We start from the raw sequence: 20,707 nt of genomic DNA on the forward strand, positions 1-20,707 counted from the left end.
CCCCCTATTTAGAAACCTTCTTTTCAGCCTAAATTTATTTGTGGTTGATCTATTCTTATGAGAGTGTTGTCTTTCAGCAGTAGGAATTGGGAGAGCTGGACTTGCTTCTTACATCTGCATGGACTTCCTGCATGACTCCGTGAGCCCCACTGAGTGACTTTTGTATTCAAAGACTAAAACTCAACTAGTCTGCAACTCTATATGGTCTGGCCTAAAATGGCAAACAGATGGCTTGGTGCACTGCTGAGGTGTCTCCACAGGACAACTCAAAAGATGCTCTAGGAATGAATTGGCCATTGGCTTGAAGTTGTAACAGCTCCAGTGTACTTATGTCTACATTAGCTGATAGCTCAAGGGTGGTGTGTCTGACTAACGTGTCCTCCATGAGCCTCTCTTCCTTGTGAAATAAAATAAACTACAAGTGCTGTAATCTGGGCAACTTCTCATCAAAATTGTGACGTTAAATTTTGCTTCCCAAAGCCACAGCTGTAGTAGTTGTATGCAGCCCAATATTTTGTTTGTTTTCCTTTCTTTCTTTACTGCTATCAAAATGTGATATTGCTGCCAAAATGCTGCTAAAAAAAGTGGCAAAAAGTTATGCAGTAAGCTCAATATAATAGTTACTGAAAGACGTCATATCCCCGAGTGTATGAAAAAATGTCAACTGGAAAGAGCCAATCTGTATTTTCTTGGTCTGTATGTTGTCTTACTGAGAAGAGGTTGTTGGGAAATACTATTAATTTTAAACTAGACAGTAAGCCTACTTCGAATTATATCTTAATAAAAAAGAGCATCTTGGATAGTCTTTGATTTAGATGCTCTGCATTTTAAATGTGTCCTAATTATAACGCTCATCACTTAACATTAATTTAATGAACATCCTCATTTATACAGACAAGGTTGGCAAATAGGAATTAATGCCATTAAAGCCTGTCAGTCTCCCAAAGGAAGAAATCAAAAGATCTATGAAGAAAATGTAATCTTACTCTTTATAACAAGGCAAAGCACAAAATCACCAGCCGTACATTTTTGTAATTGGCTCAGGGGCCCTTAGCACACACCATTTGCAAAGGACTGGTGCCATGCTGCAAGCAGCCGGTGGCTGGCAGGGACCACCCACAGGCATAGCCCTTGCTGAAGCACCGCTTGCTTTGAGAAACCTTCAGTCTAAGGTTCCAGTCTTGCAGGTGGACCCTTGGCTTTGTTGTCTCAGTTGTCTGGATCAAGACCAGCCCTTCTCTAATCAGGTCCAGAAATTACCACAGTGGTTCTTCAAGGCCCAATAATAATGACTGAAGGAAGACGTCATTGTTTTCTTGGTGAATCTGGAAGAGTGTTGAAGATACCCATCTCTGCTTTTATCATTTAATTGCATGCTGATATCAAAACTGCTTGATTTTAAGAAACACTAGCTGTCAGATTTTCTCCATAGGCATTGATTTCAACACACACTGAAGGTGGATGGCTGCTCACTCCTTAAAAACCTTTGTCATCCTGAACTGTGTTTCAGTGAAGTTATCGGAATTCAAGTGATGCCAATGACAGTTATTAATGAGCCAAAGAGACCTAAGGGTACATTAGGTTAAAAAAGGGGTAGTGTACGTTTATATGGACCCCTGTGACCCTCACAAATCATTCTCTTACGGGAGGCTTAGGGTGTGGTAGTCATCACAGCCAGCTCATTGTTTCGGCTTTAATGGGGTGCATTTCACACCACAGTGGCTAAGCTTTCCATCTAGTCCAGCTTGGTTGAATTACTGTACTGCAGACTCATTTTTCTCCCTAAATATGATGGTGATCTGCAATATTTAGCCCCTTACTGAGCGCAGTGAGGAGAATTTTCATCATCCTTATCCAAATCCTACTGTATAGTTATTTAAGAGGTAGGGGAGCACAGCTGAGCTTTAAACAAAGACATAAGCATTGCCGCTTAGAGTTATGCCTTGTACAAGTGCTACTCTGTAGACAAAATGCAGTCATTGAAGGCCCAGATTGTGCAAAATTTTCTTACAGAACTGCATTTCAACTCCTGTTTGAAATCAGTTGAAGGACTGTGTGACTCAGGGACTTAGTTTATCAATAACTGATGTATCTGATGCTTTATTCTTGGATCTCCTCCATCTGCCACTTCTGCTGTGTCAGTTGCTACCCCCAGACTGCTGCTAGCATTAATGTTAAGCTGTGAGCACTGTATGTTGCTAATATTTGCAATTTTACTGACTAAAAATGATAGGCTATATATTGACCTTGTATCTTCTGCCTCCAAGTCTTGTCAGTGGTGCAGCTCAATAGGTGTTGGGGTGAATGTGTGTAGTCCTGTCCCTAGATGGGTCATAGCAAACAGTTTAATGTCAGTCATCTACATAAGTCATCTTAGACTTTTAGGTTTCTTTCAAATACGGTAGCTTCTGAGCATCTCCCAGATAAAATCAGTAGTAATTCTCTGGTGGACTTCTTGGAGTCTATTTAGAGTCAAGATTGTGGTTACATGAAAATGTTCTTTTTGTCTGTCTGTGTAGATTTATACATGTATGGATGTATCTGTCTCTCCAGTGGTGCATAAGTATAGAAGTGGGGTTTTTTGGTTTGCTGTTTGTTTGTTTGTTTGGTTTTTTAATTCTGAGAAGATAGGTGATAAATTCAACAAGTTTCACTATTGTTGTCAGAGGACCCAAGTTTATAGGAATTTATCCTGGGAACTCAAATGCCTTGTAGTGAATTAAAAAAAAAAAAAAGAAAAAAGAAAAAAAGATATGGCTTAATCACAAGCTAAACTGAAGGGAAAAGTTGTTTTGAATATTAATATGGCAAAAGGGACTTCCTCTGAAACCCAAGAAAAAGATATCTGACACAGAATAAAACATCCAGTCATGAGAAGACCTGGGGTAAATCTGTGTATATTTGAAAAACAGCCTTAGGATTACTGGCATGCTTTTAACTTGTCTCAATACATGTGTTTTCCCCTTTTTTATTTCATTATTCATATTTAGGTTTCTTTCTATTAATAAGACATAAGCAGATCCAAATTCAGTCCCATATCCATAAAAGAGGATGGACTCTAAGAGCAGAAATTGGCTCAGATGACTAAAATTTTTGTGTGACTTTACATTTTGCAAGGCATTTTAACTTAACGCCTTTTTGGTAATTGGAAATTTATTGTTTCTATGGTACTATGACACTGGTGTCAGCCTCTAAAAGACAGAGCACAACAGGAAGTGCACATCTCAGATTCTTCGTCCGAATCGCCATTTACGTTACTGGACCAGAAATGTTCAGTAAAGATGTTTCACAGTTTATTTATGTTAATATTTTGTCTTCTTCATGGGCGTCCTGTCTTTCTGGTACTGTTTTCATTTTGTAAATGTACATGTTCTGCTTAAAGCAAGAGTGAGAGTGAGATTACATCTCTGCTTGGTGCATGACCTATTTATTGTTGCTTCAGAAAAGCAGAATTGTGTCTCTGCCTCTCAGCTTCTCATGGAGTGCAAAACTAAGGAACTGCTCAGGTATTCAGTGGCAAGGGATGACAGCCAAGATTGTGACTCAGTTCCTTGCCACCCATTCCTAATATCAAAGCCAGCTGCATTGAAGAAGTTACCTGAATCCAAACTGAGTCAGGGTTTCAGAGTCAGCACAGGCTGTGTAGCAAGATGATTCATTGCCATGCACACCTAAGGAAAGACCACCACCATTTACTTGGTGAATTCCTTGCCATTTTTAATGGAATATTTGGAAAATTAAAGCAGGAATTAGTGACCTGTAGCATGTTGAAATGAGCACGGAGACATCTGTGGCAGGACATTGAGCTTTATATTCAGTAGATGGCTTTGCATGCTGCTCATGATAAAGGTTGTTGTTTCTCTGGAAGGGCATCCGCAGTGTTTATATTGCTGCCTGCAATTTAGTGAACATCCATCTTTAAAAAACTGTTATTTTCCTGATAAAATACTGGGGTTCTTGGGTACTATGGGGAAGGAGATGGGTTTAGCCTTTGGAAGTCTAGAAAATTCCCTGTGTCTTCAAGAGTACAAGCTTTTCTGAGCATGGACCCTCAGGACTGGCTTCAGTTCATCTGCACTACAGCCAGGCTGAACTGTACGTAAGCTCACCAGCCAAAGTTTTAGGTTGGTCAGGGTGAGTACCAGTGTGAGTAGCAAGCATCACAGGCTTCACCACAGCCTAGAGCCCTGTGTAGATGCACAGAGTCCTAGGTTGGTGTGGCACCCAGTTGCGATGGAGTCATATCCTCCGTGATTGTCAGGGCTTCAAAAGCTGAGCTTAGCCTTTTCAGTGAATACCTAGCGATTCTTTGAGCACCTTACTGGAAAGTAACTTCAGAGGCTGGTGGGTTTTGAACAATTATGTCGAACATGTTCAATACTCAAAGTTAAACATATCCTGGTTGGTTTGCCCAGAATGTTGACAGATGAGAAGTGGATCTGCATTGATTTATTAATAATTACTTTTAATAATTGTATGAATAAGTGAGAAGTTATTTGGTTATCAGAATTTTTCAATAGCCGTGCTAATTCAGCTTCAGACAAGACTGTGGAAAAGTAATCTGGGACACCCTGGCACACCCCAATGCACCCTTGAAAAATAAGAGGCAAGCTGTTTGCTCAAAGGATCCTTCTCTCAGGCCATGGTTTGCCAGCCGAGGACTTACGGATCAAAAGAACTTTAAGCCCATTGAAACACCTTCTTAAGAGTAGAACAGCGGTGGCTTTCAAGTTACACAGGGAGAAGGCTTCTTGGAGACTACTCTAGGGTAGGAACAGTTAGGAGAAAGGCGTACAGTCAGTTTGGAGGGAGGTTTATTTTAAATTGCCAGTACTTGCTTCCAGGATTTTATTTGGCCACTGCTTACAGTTTGTCATTGCTCCTGGAGGGAACAGAATTGCAGGTCCCAGCATGCATGAAGCTAGCTGAGCTAATCATGGCTCACAGGCAGTGCTGCCAAAGTCCCGGGGCTGAGCACAGTGCCAGGCTCTTGTGCTAGCTTGGGTACTGCAAGTGGTGCAGCTGCAGAAGTGCCAGGTGCAGTTTACTGAAGAGATAAGCAGGCTGTGGTTTCCTCCTTCTTCTACCCTTGCTTCATGGTGCAGTGACAATGATCTGCTGCTCCGCCTCCCCAGGAACGTGAACATTATGGTAGAGTTTGTCCCTGTATGCCTCACTCCCCAGTGTGATGGGTCTGGTGGAGGAGGTTATATGAGCCTGGGCAGAGCATTTGCTAATGGAGCTGTGGTGTTCTAGCACTTGAACAAGCTGCATGGTGCTCTGTAAACAGACCCAAGAGAGTAATTTGATTCCCACCTCTGCAGAGAAGCAATAGTTGAAGCTCTTTTCTTGAAATCCAGTGTCCACTGAGGAGGTCAGGAAGACCTACAGATAACTTCACCTGGTAACTACAGCAAGACGACACTGTGCAGGTTATAAAGTCTCTAAACATGTGTGTATGTATCATAATTGCACAAGTATAACTCCTAGGTGTAGGCGAATGGCTTACATTCAGGTTGTACAAAACCTCTAGTCTACAAGTTAAAAATGCCTTTTCTAGGGATAGTCTCAAACATAAATCTAGAATATACTTTTTCCATGAGTTTCCATGACACTAAACACCTCATATAAAGATTTGTGGCTCCTAAGCTTGGTGGGGGGTTAAATACAGAACCAAGAAAAATGAATTCTTATGCAAGCTGATGTGTGTAAAATACTTTTTCAGCTCTTCCTGGAGGCTTTCTTGATAACTGGGTGAGAACAGCGATGTTGGCTAGCTCTTGCAACAAAGAGGAATTTGGCATGCAAAGGAGAAATAGCAAGGCTAGGAGGAAGGTGTGGACTGCATGTTGACTTGTGTTCAAATCCCAGACAGCTGCTGCAATAAAGAAACAGTCTTGGATGCACCAGGAAAACACTTTGCAAATAAAACTAATACAGTGAAGTTACTAACTTCAAATCGGGATAGTTTGTTAAGGGAGAAAATGGTATTACAGTGTCAAGTTGCAATACCATCAAGCTGTTGACAACCATCAAGTTGTTGTCAAGTAAATGGGACAGATTGTTGATAATCAGTAAGTATTCACTTGGACCTGGATAGGCTGGATCGATGGGCCGAGGCCAATTGTATGAGGTTTAACAAGGCCAAGTGCAGGTTTCTGCACTTTGGTCACAAAAACCCCATGCAACACTACGAGCTTGGGGAGGAGTGGCTGGAGAGCTGCCTGGAAGAAAAGGACCTGGGGGTATTGGTTGACAGCTGCCTGAACATGAGCCAGCAATGTGCTCAGGCGACAAGAAGGCCAGTGGCATCCTGGCTTGTATCAGGAATAGTCTGGTCAGCAGGAGTAGGGAAGAGATCGTGCCCTTGTACTCAGCACTGGTGAGGCTGCACCTTGAATATCGTGTTCTATTTTGGGCCCCTCAGTACAAGAAGGATATTGAGGTGATGGAGCATGTCCAGAGAAGGGCAACAAAGCTGGTGAAGGGTCTGGAGAGCAGGTCTTATGAGGAGCCGCTGAGTGAGCTGGGGTTGTTTAGTCTGGAGAAGAGGAGGCTGAGGAGAGACCTTATCGCTCTCTACAACTACCTGAAAGGAGGTTGTAGTGAGGTGGGTGTTGGTCTCTTCTCCCAGGTCACTAGTGATAGAATGAGAGGAAATGTCTTCAAGCTGCATCAGAAGTAGTTTAGATTGGATATTAGGAAAAATTTATTTACTGAAAGAGTGATCAAGCATTGGATCAGGCTGCCCAGAGAGGTGGTAGAGCTGCCATCCCTGGAGGTATTTAAAAGACGCATAGACACGGCACTTCAGGGCATGGTTTAGGAGACGTGGTAGTGTTGGGTTGATGGTTGGACTTGATGATCCTAGAGGTCTTTCCCAAACGTAATGATTCTATGATTCTGTGATTCTATGATTTTATTCTACGAAGGGGTCACATTAGCACCACTGTGGATCCAGATTGAGTAGTTGAGGGAAAATTGACACTGTTGGGTTCAGGCACCACCGCCTCTGTGTAACTGTGTTTGTGCCTTAACGAATGTGCTGGTATGGTCACTGATGACTTTTCTAAAATAAAACAGCTTTTAGGTTGCTTCTGCTTTCTTATAACATTGGCTGGCTAAAATCCAGACTGTTTCATCTCTCTTTGAGTTTCTCCAGGTGTTAGAAGAAAGAGTCTTCTAATTCACCTTGTTGCAGGGACCCCTTGAAATCATTGTCCATTTTCAATAGACTTCTAAAGAAATAAGCCTGATGTCAGTACGCTTAAATTTGCTCCGTGGAGGATGTTAGGAAAATATATAGGACTCCACAGACCAGCAAAGGTTGGGTAACCACTTTTAAGTAATTACATTGGCTAAACATGATAGTAAAAGAGATAAAGAGATGTTTTTGTAACAACTCACCAGGGCTTCAGTCCTCTTTCTGTATGTTAAATATGTGAAGATTGTGGTTCTCTCCATTACTCTAACTGGGAGAACTGTATGTCTTTTAAGAAAGGAAAATTAAATTAGTCTTGTATTTGGTATGTTATTGAGGACTTTGGTTACCTGATATGAAATTAGGCAATGCAGGCTGGTTCTGTGACACCCAGGCATTCCCCTGTGCTGGAGTAATTCCCAGCTGAGTAATTAGGGCAGTTTTTTGGTCATTTGTGCCCTAGGAGGAGCCTAGAAAGACTAGAACAGCATCCAGAATCTGACTCATAGTTGAAATAAAATGGCACAATTGAAGGAAAGAAAAACACAGCCAAACCTGTGCTGCTTTACAAGAAACTTGGCTCTGCAGACCCTAGAAGAGGTCAGGAGTGAGACTAAGGGATGGAGACTTGTGGTCGGGTGGCTGGATGGTGGAGCTCACTGTCTCTCTGCATAACTGGGACTAGTGATTTAGTAAGCATGAAACGCTTCAAGCAATTCATTCACGAACAAGAATATGTAGTAGCTAACATAGCTCAGAGGCTCCTGAGTGTGAATACCACTCATGAAAATCAGACCTGGGCTTCCAAGTGGCTTTGGCGATGCTTTTAAAAATCACACCTCTTTCTTCAGCTTCACTCAGCTGCTCACTTCAAGGCAAAGAACCCTTTTCCCCTTTCTTTTTTTATCCGTATCAGTCTTCACTGCTTCTTTTGGGGTGAAAAATTACAATTCTTTTTCTTACACATTCCTCCTTAAGGTGAAATAGTGATGTAGCGTGCAATGTGTGTTAAGGACTCACTTTCTTACCATCAACTCAAAAGAATCTCCCTTAAGGCATTCTGAATGTAGGTAGAGGCTGAAAATGGGTTTTATGCACCTAAGCCACTGGAGTAGTTCAGCATTTTATGCCTTTGAATAGTAGCAATGAAACAATGTAAAAATACTAACTCTCTGAAGAGTGATCTAAACTTTTGTTTACTTTGTAATGTCTTGAGATTACAGAAATCACTGGGGACTTCAGCAAGTGGATCAGATATAATGCACTCAAAAAACAGGATGTCTTTTTCCACAACTAACCTGCTCGCAAAAATAGCAACCGAGGACAGATTATTATTAATAGTGTTCAGTGTAATAGAGACAAAACTGTTATAATTTAGGGAAACATATCCTATAATAATAGCCTCAGTTGCTAAATATGATTTGTTTCTGGTGTTTTTTAAACTTGTTTTATGACTCAGGCTTGAATAGTCTGGATATTGTTGATTACATAAAATCTGTAATTCTCTGAATGTAATTTAAGTTCTCAATGTCTGCATTTTGTTTCTATGCTTATATTTATTTCAGGTTTACTTGCAATTTCGGGTGCACCTTCTGAAAAATGTTCAATCTGTGTTTTTAAAACTCTGCCTGTGACTTTTTGCTCTCCGGATGTCTCTGTGTGATTTGCTACTTTCAGCAAGAGCAGCAAGCCCCTATTCTAAGCAGCCGATCATTTAATGTCTTTGGGGTTTCAGAGATTTATGTTGAGACCTTTGCAGATATGGCTGTGATAAACATGTAGGTAGAATGTACACCTGAATGACTATATACTGCAGAGATAGGGTCTTCACACCAGAAACAGGGCAGATTTTTATCTCTTAATTGAAGGAGGTGCCAAGCGCCTCTGCTGGCCAGTAACATCCAAAGTCCCTCAGCCATTTGCAATTAAAAAAATATTCTACAGCTGGCTTAGTTGGTCCTAACATTTGTTTTTCAGGGAGGTCCCGATTCTACTCACTTTTACAAAAGTTTTATAGAGGTCAAGTAATTCATGCTTTCTCCCAAAGGGCTAATTCTCTGCTGCATACCACAACTGCAAACAAGTTTAAAAAAAATCACGAAACGTGGTTCAGTCAACTAAAGAGCAAAGTTTATCCAAGACAGCAAAATTCGTACAACTGTCTGAAGTGCAGGGATGAAGAAGCAAGAGAGAGCAGCTCCTTGCTGTGATTTAATCCTGTTTGCGTTTCTCAACCTTAACAAAGATTTACTCTGTTCCTCTTTTTAAAAGGAAAAGGCACCTACTTTATAAGCAAGCTATTAATTACTAGTACAACTGCAAACATCAAAAAGACTGGGCAATGCCCCCATGCCCCAAAGAATTCCCAAATAACAAATAAGGTAGAAATGGAGATATATCCCACCCTGTGCCCCTAAGACAGCACGTCTCTCTCTCTGGGTGCTGAACCAGGCTTTTCGCAGCAAAGGAGAAGTGTATCTTGAGTAAGGAGAGCATCACTTGTAGTCCTTCCTGATTTCAGCAGCAGTCCCATTCATGCCCTTTTCCTCATCAGAACTTGAACCTGTGTCTTCGGAAAGGCTGGTTCGGGACTGCTCTGGGGTGCTGGCACTGATCTTGCATCCTACCTGGGCAGCTGGAGCTGGCTAAGGTTGATGCCCCAGTGTCCCCTCCTGGTCTGGGGGGCTGTAGTGTATTGAACTGCCCTTTACACCCCCTGCACCTGCTTTTAACAACACAGCCAGGAGGAAGTTGCAGCACCAATACTTTTGTGACACTTTGCTGGAATAAAACTTTTTTAATGTCATGTCTCCAGCCCCCAAGTACTGAGCAGGAGAGACACATGAATCTTGAATGATTTTGTGGCTTTTAAGGGTATGACAACTATTCAGAATACGGTTGATGCTTCAGTTACTTGAATATGTATCCTGTGTTAGCACAGTATTCCTGATATATGCTGTATGTACCTGTTTGTAGCAAAAGTTGTGTGGACATTTCCCCACTAAGGCCCAATCTAAGGTTGTGTGTCCATAGCTAGCGTCCCTTAGACAGTATGAAATCACCAAGGGTCAGTCTCTGCTGGCTGAAGTGCCTGTACCTTCTCCTGTTTTTTTCCCCCCAACCACTTAAGATTGAAAGAATGTGGTCAAAATTGTGTAGAATAGAAAAGAAGCCCCTTCAAGATTTTTATGAGCTGGAGAAGGCTAATTCTTCCTGTTTCAAAGACACAGTGTGTTTGCTTTAAACAAGCACCAACGTTAGGCCCAGAGTTGTGGAAACCTGAATATAAATTTTAGTTTAAAAAAGTAATCATGAAAATACATGGAGTTGTGAAGCCGAGGAAAGGATTGTGTCACAAGGAAAACATGTATTTGTAAATTCCCACAGGAGAATTTACAGGCAGTTGAGACAAACCTCTAAGGCAAAAGCTCTTTGTGTAGGTAGCACAACCTAGACCTTGCACAGAGATTGTCATCTTCAAAGCACTGAGCAAATATTTATTATTTATACTAGAGCAGCCTTCGAAGCTATCAGGCAGGTATTAATATTACTGCATTACAGGTGGAGAAATTGAGTCAAAGAAGTTATGTAATTTAGTTGAGATTAAGGACAGTCCTAACAATCTGATGAATAGTGTGCATTTTCCTTGCCTTTATGTTTGCACATTGCTGAAGCTGCTGTGGTCCTGAAGGGAACTGTACAGATGAAGTTGTGTTTCAAAACGTCTTTCCCTCTAAATTTGTTTCTAGTGCACTGAGGGTGGGTGTATATAAGGTGACATGAAATACTAGCTAGTATAGCTAGGGTTCTCTCTCATTTAGGGCCCTAATTCAACAAGTCCCATGTATGGACACTTGCACATGTGCCCAAGCCAGCACACATGGGGTTTCTCCTACCACTGCTTGCTCTTTGGTCTCCCCAGGCAGTGGCACGGACGTGTCTGTCTTTCTGTTCTCCCAAATGATGTTTGAACTTGTTGTTCAGCTTTAACCATATCTGACAGCAGGCTTGAGGTCTCAAAAATTCCTGTTTTGTGAAAATACATGGCTGATTAGATGAGACAAATCCTTCTGCTTAGGAAAAGGCTTGTCTGTTTGCTCCTTAGACACCAGAGAGTGTACATGGAAGAGCCCTGTCAGAGTTCACCCTGTAACAGCCACCAGAAAAACAGCACATGAGACTCAAATCCAGGAAACAGCTCGTTTCACCACTCTTGGAACAGCTTCTTTCTTTCACTTTTCTTGTCCTTAACATCTCTTGCAACGACAGTGTTGGCTGTTGCGTTTCTGGATGCTGTGATGTGTACACAAGAAACTGCTGTCACTTGACTGGCCTGGCAGCAAAATGTGAATCGTGAGTGTCTCTGCTGCTGGGAAGTCCTCATTTTCCCACAGTACCTACAGTTTTTTTCAGATGGTGGAGGCTTCTGAAATTGGGTGGGTATCTTCCTTACAAAAGACACCTTGTTCTTATGGAAAAGCATTATTGTGCAACACATGAAGAAATTATACCAGTTGTTAAGGTATAGGAATAAGCTCAGGTTAATTGCTAATTCTGACCTTTATTACCTATAAAAATGCTGTGAATGCCTCTTGATACCCATAAAAATGCCTGAATGCACTGTGATAGCTGCCCCACACAGGGCTTTGATGCTCTATCCTCATATGCTGGGCTTGAACAGGCGCTTGATGCTTGAGAGCCAGCAGCTGAGCACGTGTGCTGCCTGTAACCTTGCCAGACCCTGGGCATGCTGGAAGACGGGCCCATCAGCACAACCCTCCACTCTCCTGGCTTATAGACCATCAACGCTGCCTCCAGCTTCTAAGAGAAGGGAGAGGAGCGCAAAATCGATCACCACTTTCCAAAACTTAATGTAAGAGTGGTATCCCACTTTTGTGGCTGGAAATAAAAGTTACTTGGATTTGGACTGATTCAGGGAGAGAAGGAGAAGCAGATAAGTGGTTGTGTGAAATAAGAGTTAAAGTGTCGGTTTTTACCAGTGTTAAAATTCCCTAAGCCTTTACCGTGTTTCTGGTGAAGTGGTAAAGGTTGAAAACAGATTTTAAGTTAAATACAGAGAATATAACAACTAGTCCAGTGATTTATTTGCTAGTTACAAATTCTGAACAATATATTTGACCATGGATGAGGCAGGCAGCACGGTACTGGGCTGTGCTGCTGGCCTGCTTGTAACCTGGGCAAACCTCTCCAATCTCACCAGTGACAAATTCCTCATCTGCAAAAAGGTACAATTGTATTGACCTTCTTGGTCAAGAAAGTGTAAAATGTGGGGAAAAGTGGGCTTTTCCCCACTCAGAAATTGGGAGCTGTAATTAGGGGTGTGAGGTGGGAGTGAGGGTGCCCCTTCCCATCTGAAGTCAGTGTGGTCCATGGCGGTTTAGCAAAGAGCAAAGGATGCAGCATCACCCCCCAGGAGTGTGCAGGTGCCGAGCATCATGGGGAGACGCCATGATTCCCATCTGTGCTGGCTTGAAACCTTTCTTACAAACCCAATTCTCTGTCTGAAGACCTGTTATTTCATGTTTGTACTATGTTTGAAGAGTGCTTCTTGGGAACAGATAAAATCATAGAATCATTAAGGTTAGAAAAGACCTCTAGGATCGTCAAGTCCAACTGTCAACAAAATATATGGCTTTATTTTTTTTCAGAAGGTAAGATTTTAATTTTCCTTCTGCTCTCTTAGGTATTACTAGATTTTATTGTCTTTCCCACCAAATACCCTTTTTTTGGTTGTTTTATTTTTCTATTTCTCTCTACTTGTCTTCTGGTTGATAATGGAGATTACATGGTTTTGGTAGAATGGATATTATTATGTGGGTTAATTTTTCTCCTAAAATTACTTAAAATGTCATCTCATTGAAGATGACAAATCAAGGTCCTTGTAAACATTTGTGCTATAAAAACAATTCTGATTTATGTACCTTTTATTATTGTTGCCTGCATAAAAAATTATTGTTAACTTTGTCAGAACACTGAAATCTGAACATGTATTCACTGAGAACACAGAAAGAATTTCATTTTCAAGTGGCAAAGTGCAGAGTTTCTAATAAAAATATGATTTGTAGCCTCTGACTGCAAATGCTTCTGTTTGTGCTAATTCTCATTTAAGTCACTGTAAAATGTGTGATGTATCAGCTTAAACAGCTGCAACATCAAAGGCTTTGCTTTTCATTATTTTTTTTTCTCGTAACAGTTTTGGTAAAATTGAAATGCACCAGTAATAATGTTTCACTTTTATGTCATTATCAAATTAGTTTTATTCACTGCCTTAACCTGAGTTAAATGACTTAAATACCATTTAAAAATCAACCATTAAGTTGTTTTAAATCGTTCTAACAAGATATTCATGGATGCACAATAATTAATCTCTTATGCCATCTTTACTTCATTTGGGCAAAAAAGTGGAACAAGTTTTCTATAGGTGGAGGACGACGGTAGACTGGTATGTGCTGGCTGCTGCTGCAGGGCTAGTGCTCCTGCGTCCTGCATCCTTACCCTGTGCACCGGCTGCATCCCTGGTTCCCAGCTGGCTCATTATGGTTGCAGCCTCTCCAGTGTTCATACTGATGGGACAGCAAGTATGAGGCTTTGCAGAATGTCTGGGAGAGTATTCTTTCCTTCCTTCCTTATCCTTCATCAAGTAAAAGTGTTCTCCTTCTAATTTGCTTTGGGAACCTGATGCTTTCCCCAAGAACGTGTATGCCTTAATTGTCACACAGTTAAAAAGCAGCAGCTGGAGATAATTCACAGTCAGGGACATGCCTAAATGCTTCATTGGAAGGCACACTTCGTACCTGCGCACACCTCCAAGTACAAAATCACCAGCGTCTGTGAGGTACCCTTGCTGTGTGAACAGGATGTGTTTAGCGACCTCTTTCTCACATGTAAATGCTGTGCTGCTTGATTTGTGCATTCATGCAGCAGAGTGGGGTGTTGCTGGGATGTTAGCACGCTATTTTGGGGTGTCTCTGGGCTTTGTGAAATGGATTCTTGGACTGCTGATACAAATGAAACAAATCTGCTCCTGTTGTTATTCAAAAGGCTACTTCTAGCCCTGCATCTTACCATTTGGCCCTCTGCTCCCTGCCCATCCTTCTGCTAGCTCTGCCTTCCCAAATGCTTCGCAGTTCCTTTGCTGAACCTCTTATGCCCATTTTTATCTCATCAGCAGGCCTGAATAATCACACAAAAGTGCCACTGAGAGCTTTTTCCAGTTCTTCTCTGCCAATGGTAACGCACCCAGGGCTCATATTGACAGATTAATGTGGGACTGGCTGCAGCAGGGCCTGTTGCTGGAGGCTACTCCCAAGCATGCCGCCTGTGATCCTGCACTGGCTGACTCTGAACCCGTTTGATCATTGTAGGGGGTCAAATGCTTGGCTCGAGTCTTTTTTATGCTTGTATTTCTCTCAGGCAAATGGAGCTGAAAAAAGAAACTGGAGGGACCAACGTAGAGTGTTCTCATGAAAAAAAAGTAAATGTAAAACACAAAGCACCATTTGTGCTCAAATTTGGAGGGTTGAGGTGAAGGACAGCACTGTTCAGCTGCTATAGATGACTTGGTTTTCTTCAGCTGGAGAAATTATTTGATTCTATTATATTGTTAAGTAACCACTCTGAGGAAAAATACATTTGTAAATTAGGTGGGAGGCTGATTCAGGACTCTGCGCTGACTTCTGCCAAGGCTGGCAATCCCCTGGTTCTCAACGCTCTGGAGACTAACTCAAGGGTAGGTCACTGCTGAAGAGCTGAAGGACCCCCTGCTACCAAAACCTTGCCACATAAAACCAATACACCCAGCAAGAAATCCTTGTTCTTGTGGCAAGAACATTTGTGAGGGGTTGTCTCTGTCAGTCTATCTTTAACTGTGGAAATTAAATTTTTTATGTGCATATTGACATGGAAACCCACAAACAGTTCTGCTGGCGGTAGTACCTGGCTCTTTTCATTGAGAAAAGGGGCATAAACTCGACCTGGTTCATATTTTGGTTAAAGATCACCTGAGACATTTCAGTAGGGTGATCACTTGGAAAGTTTGTACTTGCAGTTTCACATACAGTGAGGATAGCAGCTTCTCCCTATGAGTAGCTGTAAATGGCCAAACCTTATTCAAAAGCCATGTTGTCATTGGAAAAGATGACTGCATCTTTTAGAAGACGGTTTGCATTTGAGGTCAGTTATTTTTACTTTTCTGTTTTGTTCTAGTTAAATATTTTTACTTGCTCTCAGAACAATAGCTCCCACCACACTGAAGCCAGTGCAGTAGCTTTTCATACCTCCTCTTGTAGCAATCTATGTAGCGCCCAAGGGTCTCATCTCTTTAGTTTAGCTAAATATAGACTTTTCAAGCCCTTTTATAGAGCCTAATCCATACCTTTACTAAGGTTAACAAGCTGAATCCAGTGGCAGAAGCAGCTGATGCAGCTTTATGGGTAGAGGAACCCGCTACATTCTCTTATGCTTGGTCTAATCTGCCAGGGTTTGTTTAAATTTTCTACTGCTTAATCTGGTATTTTATTGCCTGTATATAGTTGACTCTGAGGACTGGATTGTTGTGATGATTTTTCCTGTCTGCAAACTTACCCCTCAGTTTTCCATGCTGTCTGCCCAGGGAGACTCAATAATTTTGTATTTTTTCAAGTAACTGTTAAATAAAAAAAAATATTGGCCAAATCTGCAGTTGCTTTTACACGATTCAAGACTAATGTCCTGCTTACTGGCCTGTTCGCAGGCTGAGCTCACAAAAAGGAGAGTTTCTCTGGCTTTGGTTGCAAAGCTTCTCTCCCCCTGTACACTTTGGTTTGGAGGGAGCTGGGTCCCATACACGCACTGGTAGCTGCAAGAGGATGAAAATATCCACTAAGGTTTTTGGCAAAATCTTATTTTGACAAAATATTTACAATGGTTATAAAAAAGATTTGTTTCCATATCTTAGCTAGTTTGGCTTTCTCCAGCTTGGTTGCAGACTCAGGGTAGGTTTTATTGATCCTCTTTTCTAAAAGCAAGTGGATCTGTAGTTTGTAATCATGATGTATACAGTTACACATCACTGAGCGCCTCGGATTCAAAAGTGGCTTCAAACCCACCTTTGTAAACAGAGAGGGTCATAGTGTATTTTAACACTGCTTCTGCTCCAAGCGTGCATGTGTTTGCATGTGTGCTCATGTACACCGTGTGTGCACACGTGCTCACCCCCCACCAAAGTCATCAAAAGAGCTCTGAGCTCCATGGAGCCAGGTAGCTGGTTCACAACAGCGGTGACTTGCAAGGCTTAAAAAAGCATAAGAGAGCATGGATGATCATACATGATGGGAATGCATGATCATACCTTGCCCCTTCCTTTATCCACACACGTTCCTGTCTGCCAGCAACCAGGAATTTAGGGCCTTCTGCATCTAGACCATCATGTTTAGTAATTACTGGTGTATCCAACCTACATGACTTTCTCCAATTATTTAACTTGTTTGTAATTTTGGACACTGTGGTATTGTCCTGAAGAGCTTGAACACCGTAAGAATGGTTTGAGGGATTCTGTAAGTCACTTGACAGAACAGACCCACCCTGTTGCCTTGCCACTGGGAGAGGAGCAAGCATCCTCTCCTCTGCTTCCTGCGGGTCAGAACCATTAGCTAAAAAATCTGAATTAATCTTCCTGCACTAATCACTACTTTGCACTACCAGTGGGATACAAGGAGGCCACATGCATGGAGATGGCATTGCCATGACACGTGCCCAGACCCTTTCTTTGGCAGAAGAGAGATATTGGTGTGTTCTGCTAAGCGAAGAGCAGTGAGAAGGTGTTTCAGGCTGTGAAGTAGAGGATCTCCAGGAGTGCTCTTATCGCAATGTGATCTAGGCTTGTTTGTGCAGGTGGATAAGTTGAAGCTACCTTTGTTGCCTCTTGTGGATCCTCTTGCCTAGTGGAGCTCTCATGGAGCCATGACACAAGGGCTGTATCTCACAGCACCCAGCTGAAACTCTTTTTTCTGTGTTGCAAATGTGCCTTACAGCCTGGGCCACTTCAGACTGAGCAAGCAGGAGCAGAATCCTGTTTGCTTTCTGTGAGAAGGAACAGTGCCATTCTGGAGTTTGATTATTTGGCTGGCTGCTTGGTGCTTTGACTGCGCAACGACTTCTTATCTTGGGTACTTCAATCCTTTGCAGTTTAGTTTTGTTTTTCCCCAGCGCTGTGCTCTGCCATTGGATTGCGTTCATGTGGCGCGCCCGCAGGCTGTGCTGTATTGTTGCATATGTTGTGCCATCCAAAATAATCTCGGTGGGTGTTCTAAGCAGCTGCCACGACACAATCCATCTTCTTGGCAGCCAGAAGTGCTGTGAGCTATGTATCTTCCTTTCCTCCTCATCTTTGTATATTGTAATAGAGATGGAACCTATAGAAGTCTTGCATATGGTACACCTTGCCAAGGTTACTCTGGTACCTAGCAGCTGTCCATACATGCTTGGTAAAGAAGATGTGTTTTGTTAATTGGGTGTATGTGGGATGGTGCTTGGGGAACTCTATATAGATACAAAATATTCTCCCTGGGAAAAAAAAAAATTCTTTGACCCTCTCTGCCACATTTTCACAGAGGTCCACACTCTGTGTGTTGGTGGGCTTCTGACTGCTGCCTTTTTTAGCACCACATCAGGAATGCAGGCTGCAAAAAATGCAGTCTGACAGGACTAGTGTAAAAAGCACCTAAGCTTGGCTTCAATATAGCTGTTAGCACTCAGCATAGCTGCATAGTAAATGCACAGCTTATTGGGGTTTGGTTTTTTTCATTATTAATGGCATGCTTGCATGTTTGGAGATAGACTCAAGCTAATGTAATATTTGCCTTCATATATTCCAGCTGTGTGGGTGTTGAAGAAGAAGAGGCACCAGATATCGACATCTATCATTGTCCAAATTGTGAGAAAACCCATGGAAAGTCTACTTGTAAGTACACTTGCACAGCTGGTCCTCAGATACATAACAGATTCTGCATGTTTAAACAAAAGAAGGGTTTTTTGGTTTTTTTTTTCATTACAAAAAGACACACCTAAATATCACATGTCAAAAATATTAGAATTCAAACCATGAGGTGAAAAAAGGTGGTAGGGGGAGGAAACCATGGGTTGGATTGTGGAGCTTTGGATGCAGATCCCTACCTGGCCTCAGGTAGTACCTATGAACTAATGCAAGGTGGCTTACCTGGACACCTTCAGTCCCCAGTCCCGGCAACAAAAATGAATCCTCCTTCCTTGCATGGAGTTAAGAAATGTGAAGGCACTTAGTACTGTGGGCTAGAAAAAGTCTAGAGAGACAGCTAGCTCTAATAAGGTGAGTTTTTGAAAACTACATGGCATTTTTTTTTCCGTTGGATGAGAAGAGTAAGAAACAGTATGTTATACTTGGCCTGGATATAAAACTGTAGCAATTTCAGTGGCAGTCAAGATTGTAGGATGCACTGAGGGTGCCAATTCTTGCAGTTCTTTCACAGGAAAAAGTTATTCTGAGTAAAAGTGACAGTTGATCTCAGTGAGAGTTTTGTCTGGGAAAGAACTGTAGGATGTGTTTGCTTTGGTCAGATTAATTCACAAATTCTTTCTGTTATACAATGAGAAAAAAGAAAGGAAACCAATCCCTGGAAAAGATTAAATGCTTTACTCGAAAGCCATTTATTGTAAATAAGCAACAGTGATGTGGAGGTTCTCACTGCTTTGCAACCTTGCAGCAACACACAGAGGAAGAGCTCTCTGCTCATCTCCCAGGAGCTGAACAAATCATAATGTTCCTTCTTTAGGGCGAAATAAGGGATGGCTGGAAACTGACTTCTGTTGTGTTAAAATTCAGTAATTTTTAAAACCAGCAATTATTTCTGCACTGCCTTAAAAGCTTAAGTTTAAAAAATTCCTAGGGGGAAGGCGGAGGAGCCTGAAATGTTTGTTTTGGGGGCAAAAAGGGGAATAATTTTTCCACTTTGACTTTTTCAGTACCAAGTGTGAACTGGAAACCTGAATGACCTGCAGCTCTTCCTGTCTCCCAGATGGTCTGCTAACAACTTTGGCCCAAGCAGGGCACCCACAAATTGGGCTAGCTGGCAAAAAATCCCTTGGGATGCTTGTTCTGAAAGACTTAACAAAATCAGTATGTCCCCACAAAATGTTTTTGATTTAAAAGAGTCAACCTTTCTAATGTTTTAGTGGCAGATTTCTGGCAAATTAACTGGAAATTGGTCAAATAACCTCAAACCATCTCAGGTGAACAATTTGATATTAGAATGGGTTGTGTTGAAAAGGGGGATATGACTGCAGATACTCCTAGGCTGTTACTGACGCAGTTTAGAAGCAGCAGCACAGGATTTCCAGCCTCTGTGAGTTTTGTAGAACATAGAGGTGTGTCTGATGTTTTGATTTCTTTCACTTTGCTTTGAATTATGAATGATGAAAGGCATCTACTTTTCAGTGCAAGGGAAGAAAATCAGACAGAAGCAGCAAAAGTCTATAATCAGGAATTAAATATCAATTCTATAAAAACTGTGGTGCGTAATCTTAGAATTCAAGAAATAGCAGTTTTGATAAAAAGATTACAAGTTTAATGTACCAGTTAAGACAAGGAAAGTTGAATTGACAATCATCTTTTGATGCTTTAAGAAGGTTTTTGGCTAACCTATTCTTTTTATCCAAATAAAAATCCAACTTGGTAGTACGTCCCTCCGTGTGCATCGTGCATCACAGCATAAAGTACTTCTGGAGTGCTGTTGCTAGCTCTAGTCTTATCAATGTATGAGGTTATCAGGGTGGTAGGAATACAGAACATTGTATAGTTCTGCAGTAGAGCAATACAACTTTGTTTTCTCCCTTCAAATGCATTGCAGAAAGTTTAATGACATACAAGACCAATCATCAAAGTAGTTAGTGTAAGAATTTTGGGAACATTTAAACATTAGTTATTGATAACCTTACCTTGAGTTTTGGTGAACTGCAAGATCATGGGTTCTCAAGCTGCATAGCCATTGTCACCATTAACTCGTAGAATTGTGGATCCTGTTGAAAAATGAGGCTGTTGTCCTGTAGCCCCTCCTTGTGGAGTGCAATAGGCCAGGAAATTAAAAGACTGATTAAATGAAGGCAGGAACAGCTTGGCTTAATGCATCCATTCTGTCAGGCATTTGTGTGCAGGGCATCCTGCACCACGGCACTTGGGCTCTGCTGGGACTTCACTGAGATGATCACTTTCATTTGTTTATTAACTGCTCAGTATAAGTTTAAACTGGTTATCTAGCAGATTTGGTTTTGAAATAACTGAGTAAGTGTTGTTCCAGAGCCAGTAGGATTTAATTATTGCAAGATTAGCAAATGGGAACACAGACACCAATTGTCTGTTATGCAACTTGTCTGGATTTAAAAATATATGTGTATTTCTGGAGCGTGCATTCCGCAGTATATGTTTTCCAGATGTCAAATTTAAAAATAATTTTCCTCTTCTTACATTTTTCCACT

The 20,707-nt window shown here is 41.6% G+C and overlaps 1 protein-coding gene across 6 annotated transcripts in view; it reads left to right on the forward strand.

Moving 5' to 3' along the window:
• The window catches only part of PHF2 (PHD finger protein 2), a 93,094-nt gene that overhangs the window by 27,304 nt on the left and 45,083 nt on the right, over positions 1-20,707 (forward strand). For all 6 annotated transcript variants that reach the window (XM_064454286.1, XM_064454283.1, XM_064454281.1 and 3 more), the window contains one exon: positions 18,076-18,161. In XM_064454286.1, the coding sequence (XP_064310356.1) occupies positions 18,076-18,161 (86 nt within the window). The remainder of the gene's footprint in view (positions 1-18,075; positions 18,162-20,707) is intronic.

This window comes from Phalacrocorax carbo, chromosome 6, assembly GCF_963921805.1.
Source record: "Phalacrocorax carbo chromosome 6, bPhaCar2.1, whole genome shotgun sequence".
NCBI lineage: Eukaryota > Metazoa > Chordata > Aves > Suliformes > Phalacrocoracidae > Phalacrocorax > Phalacrocorax carbo.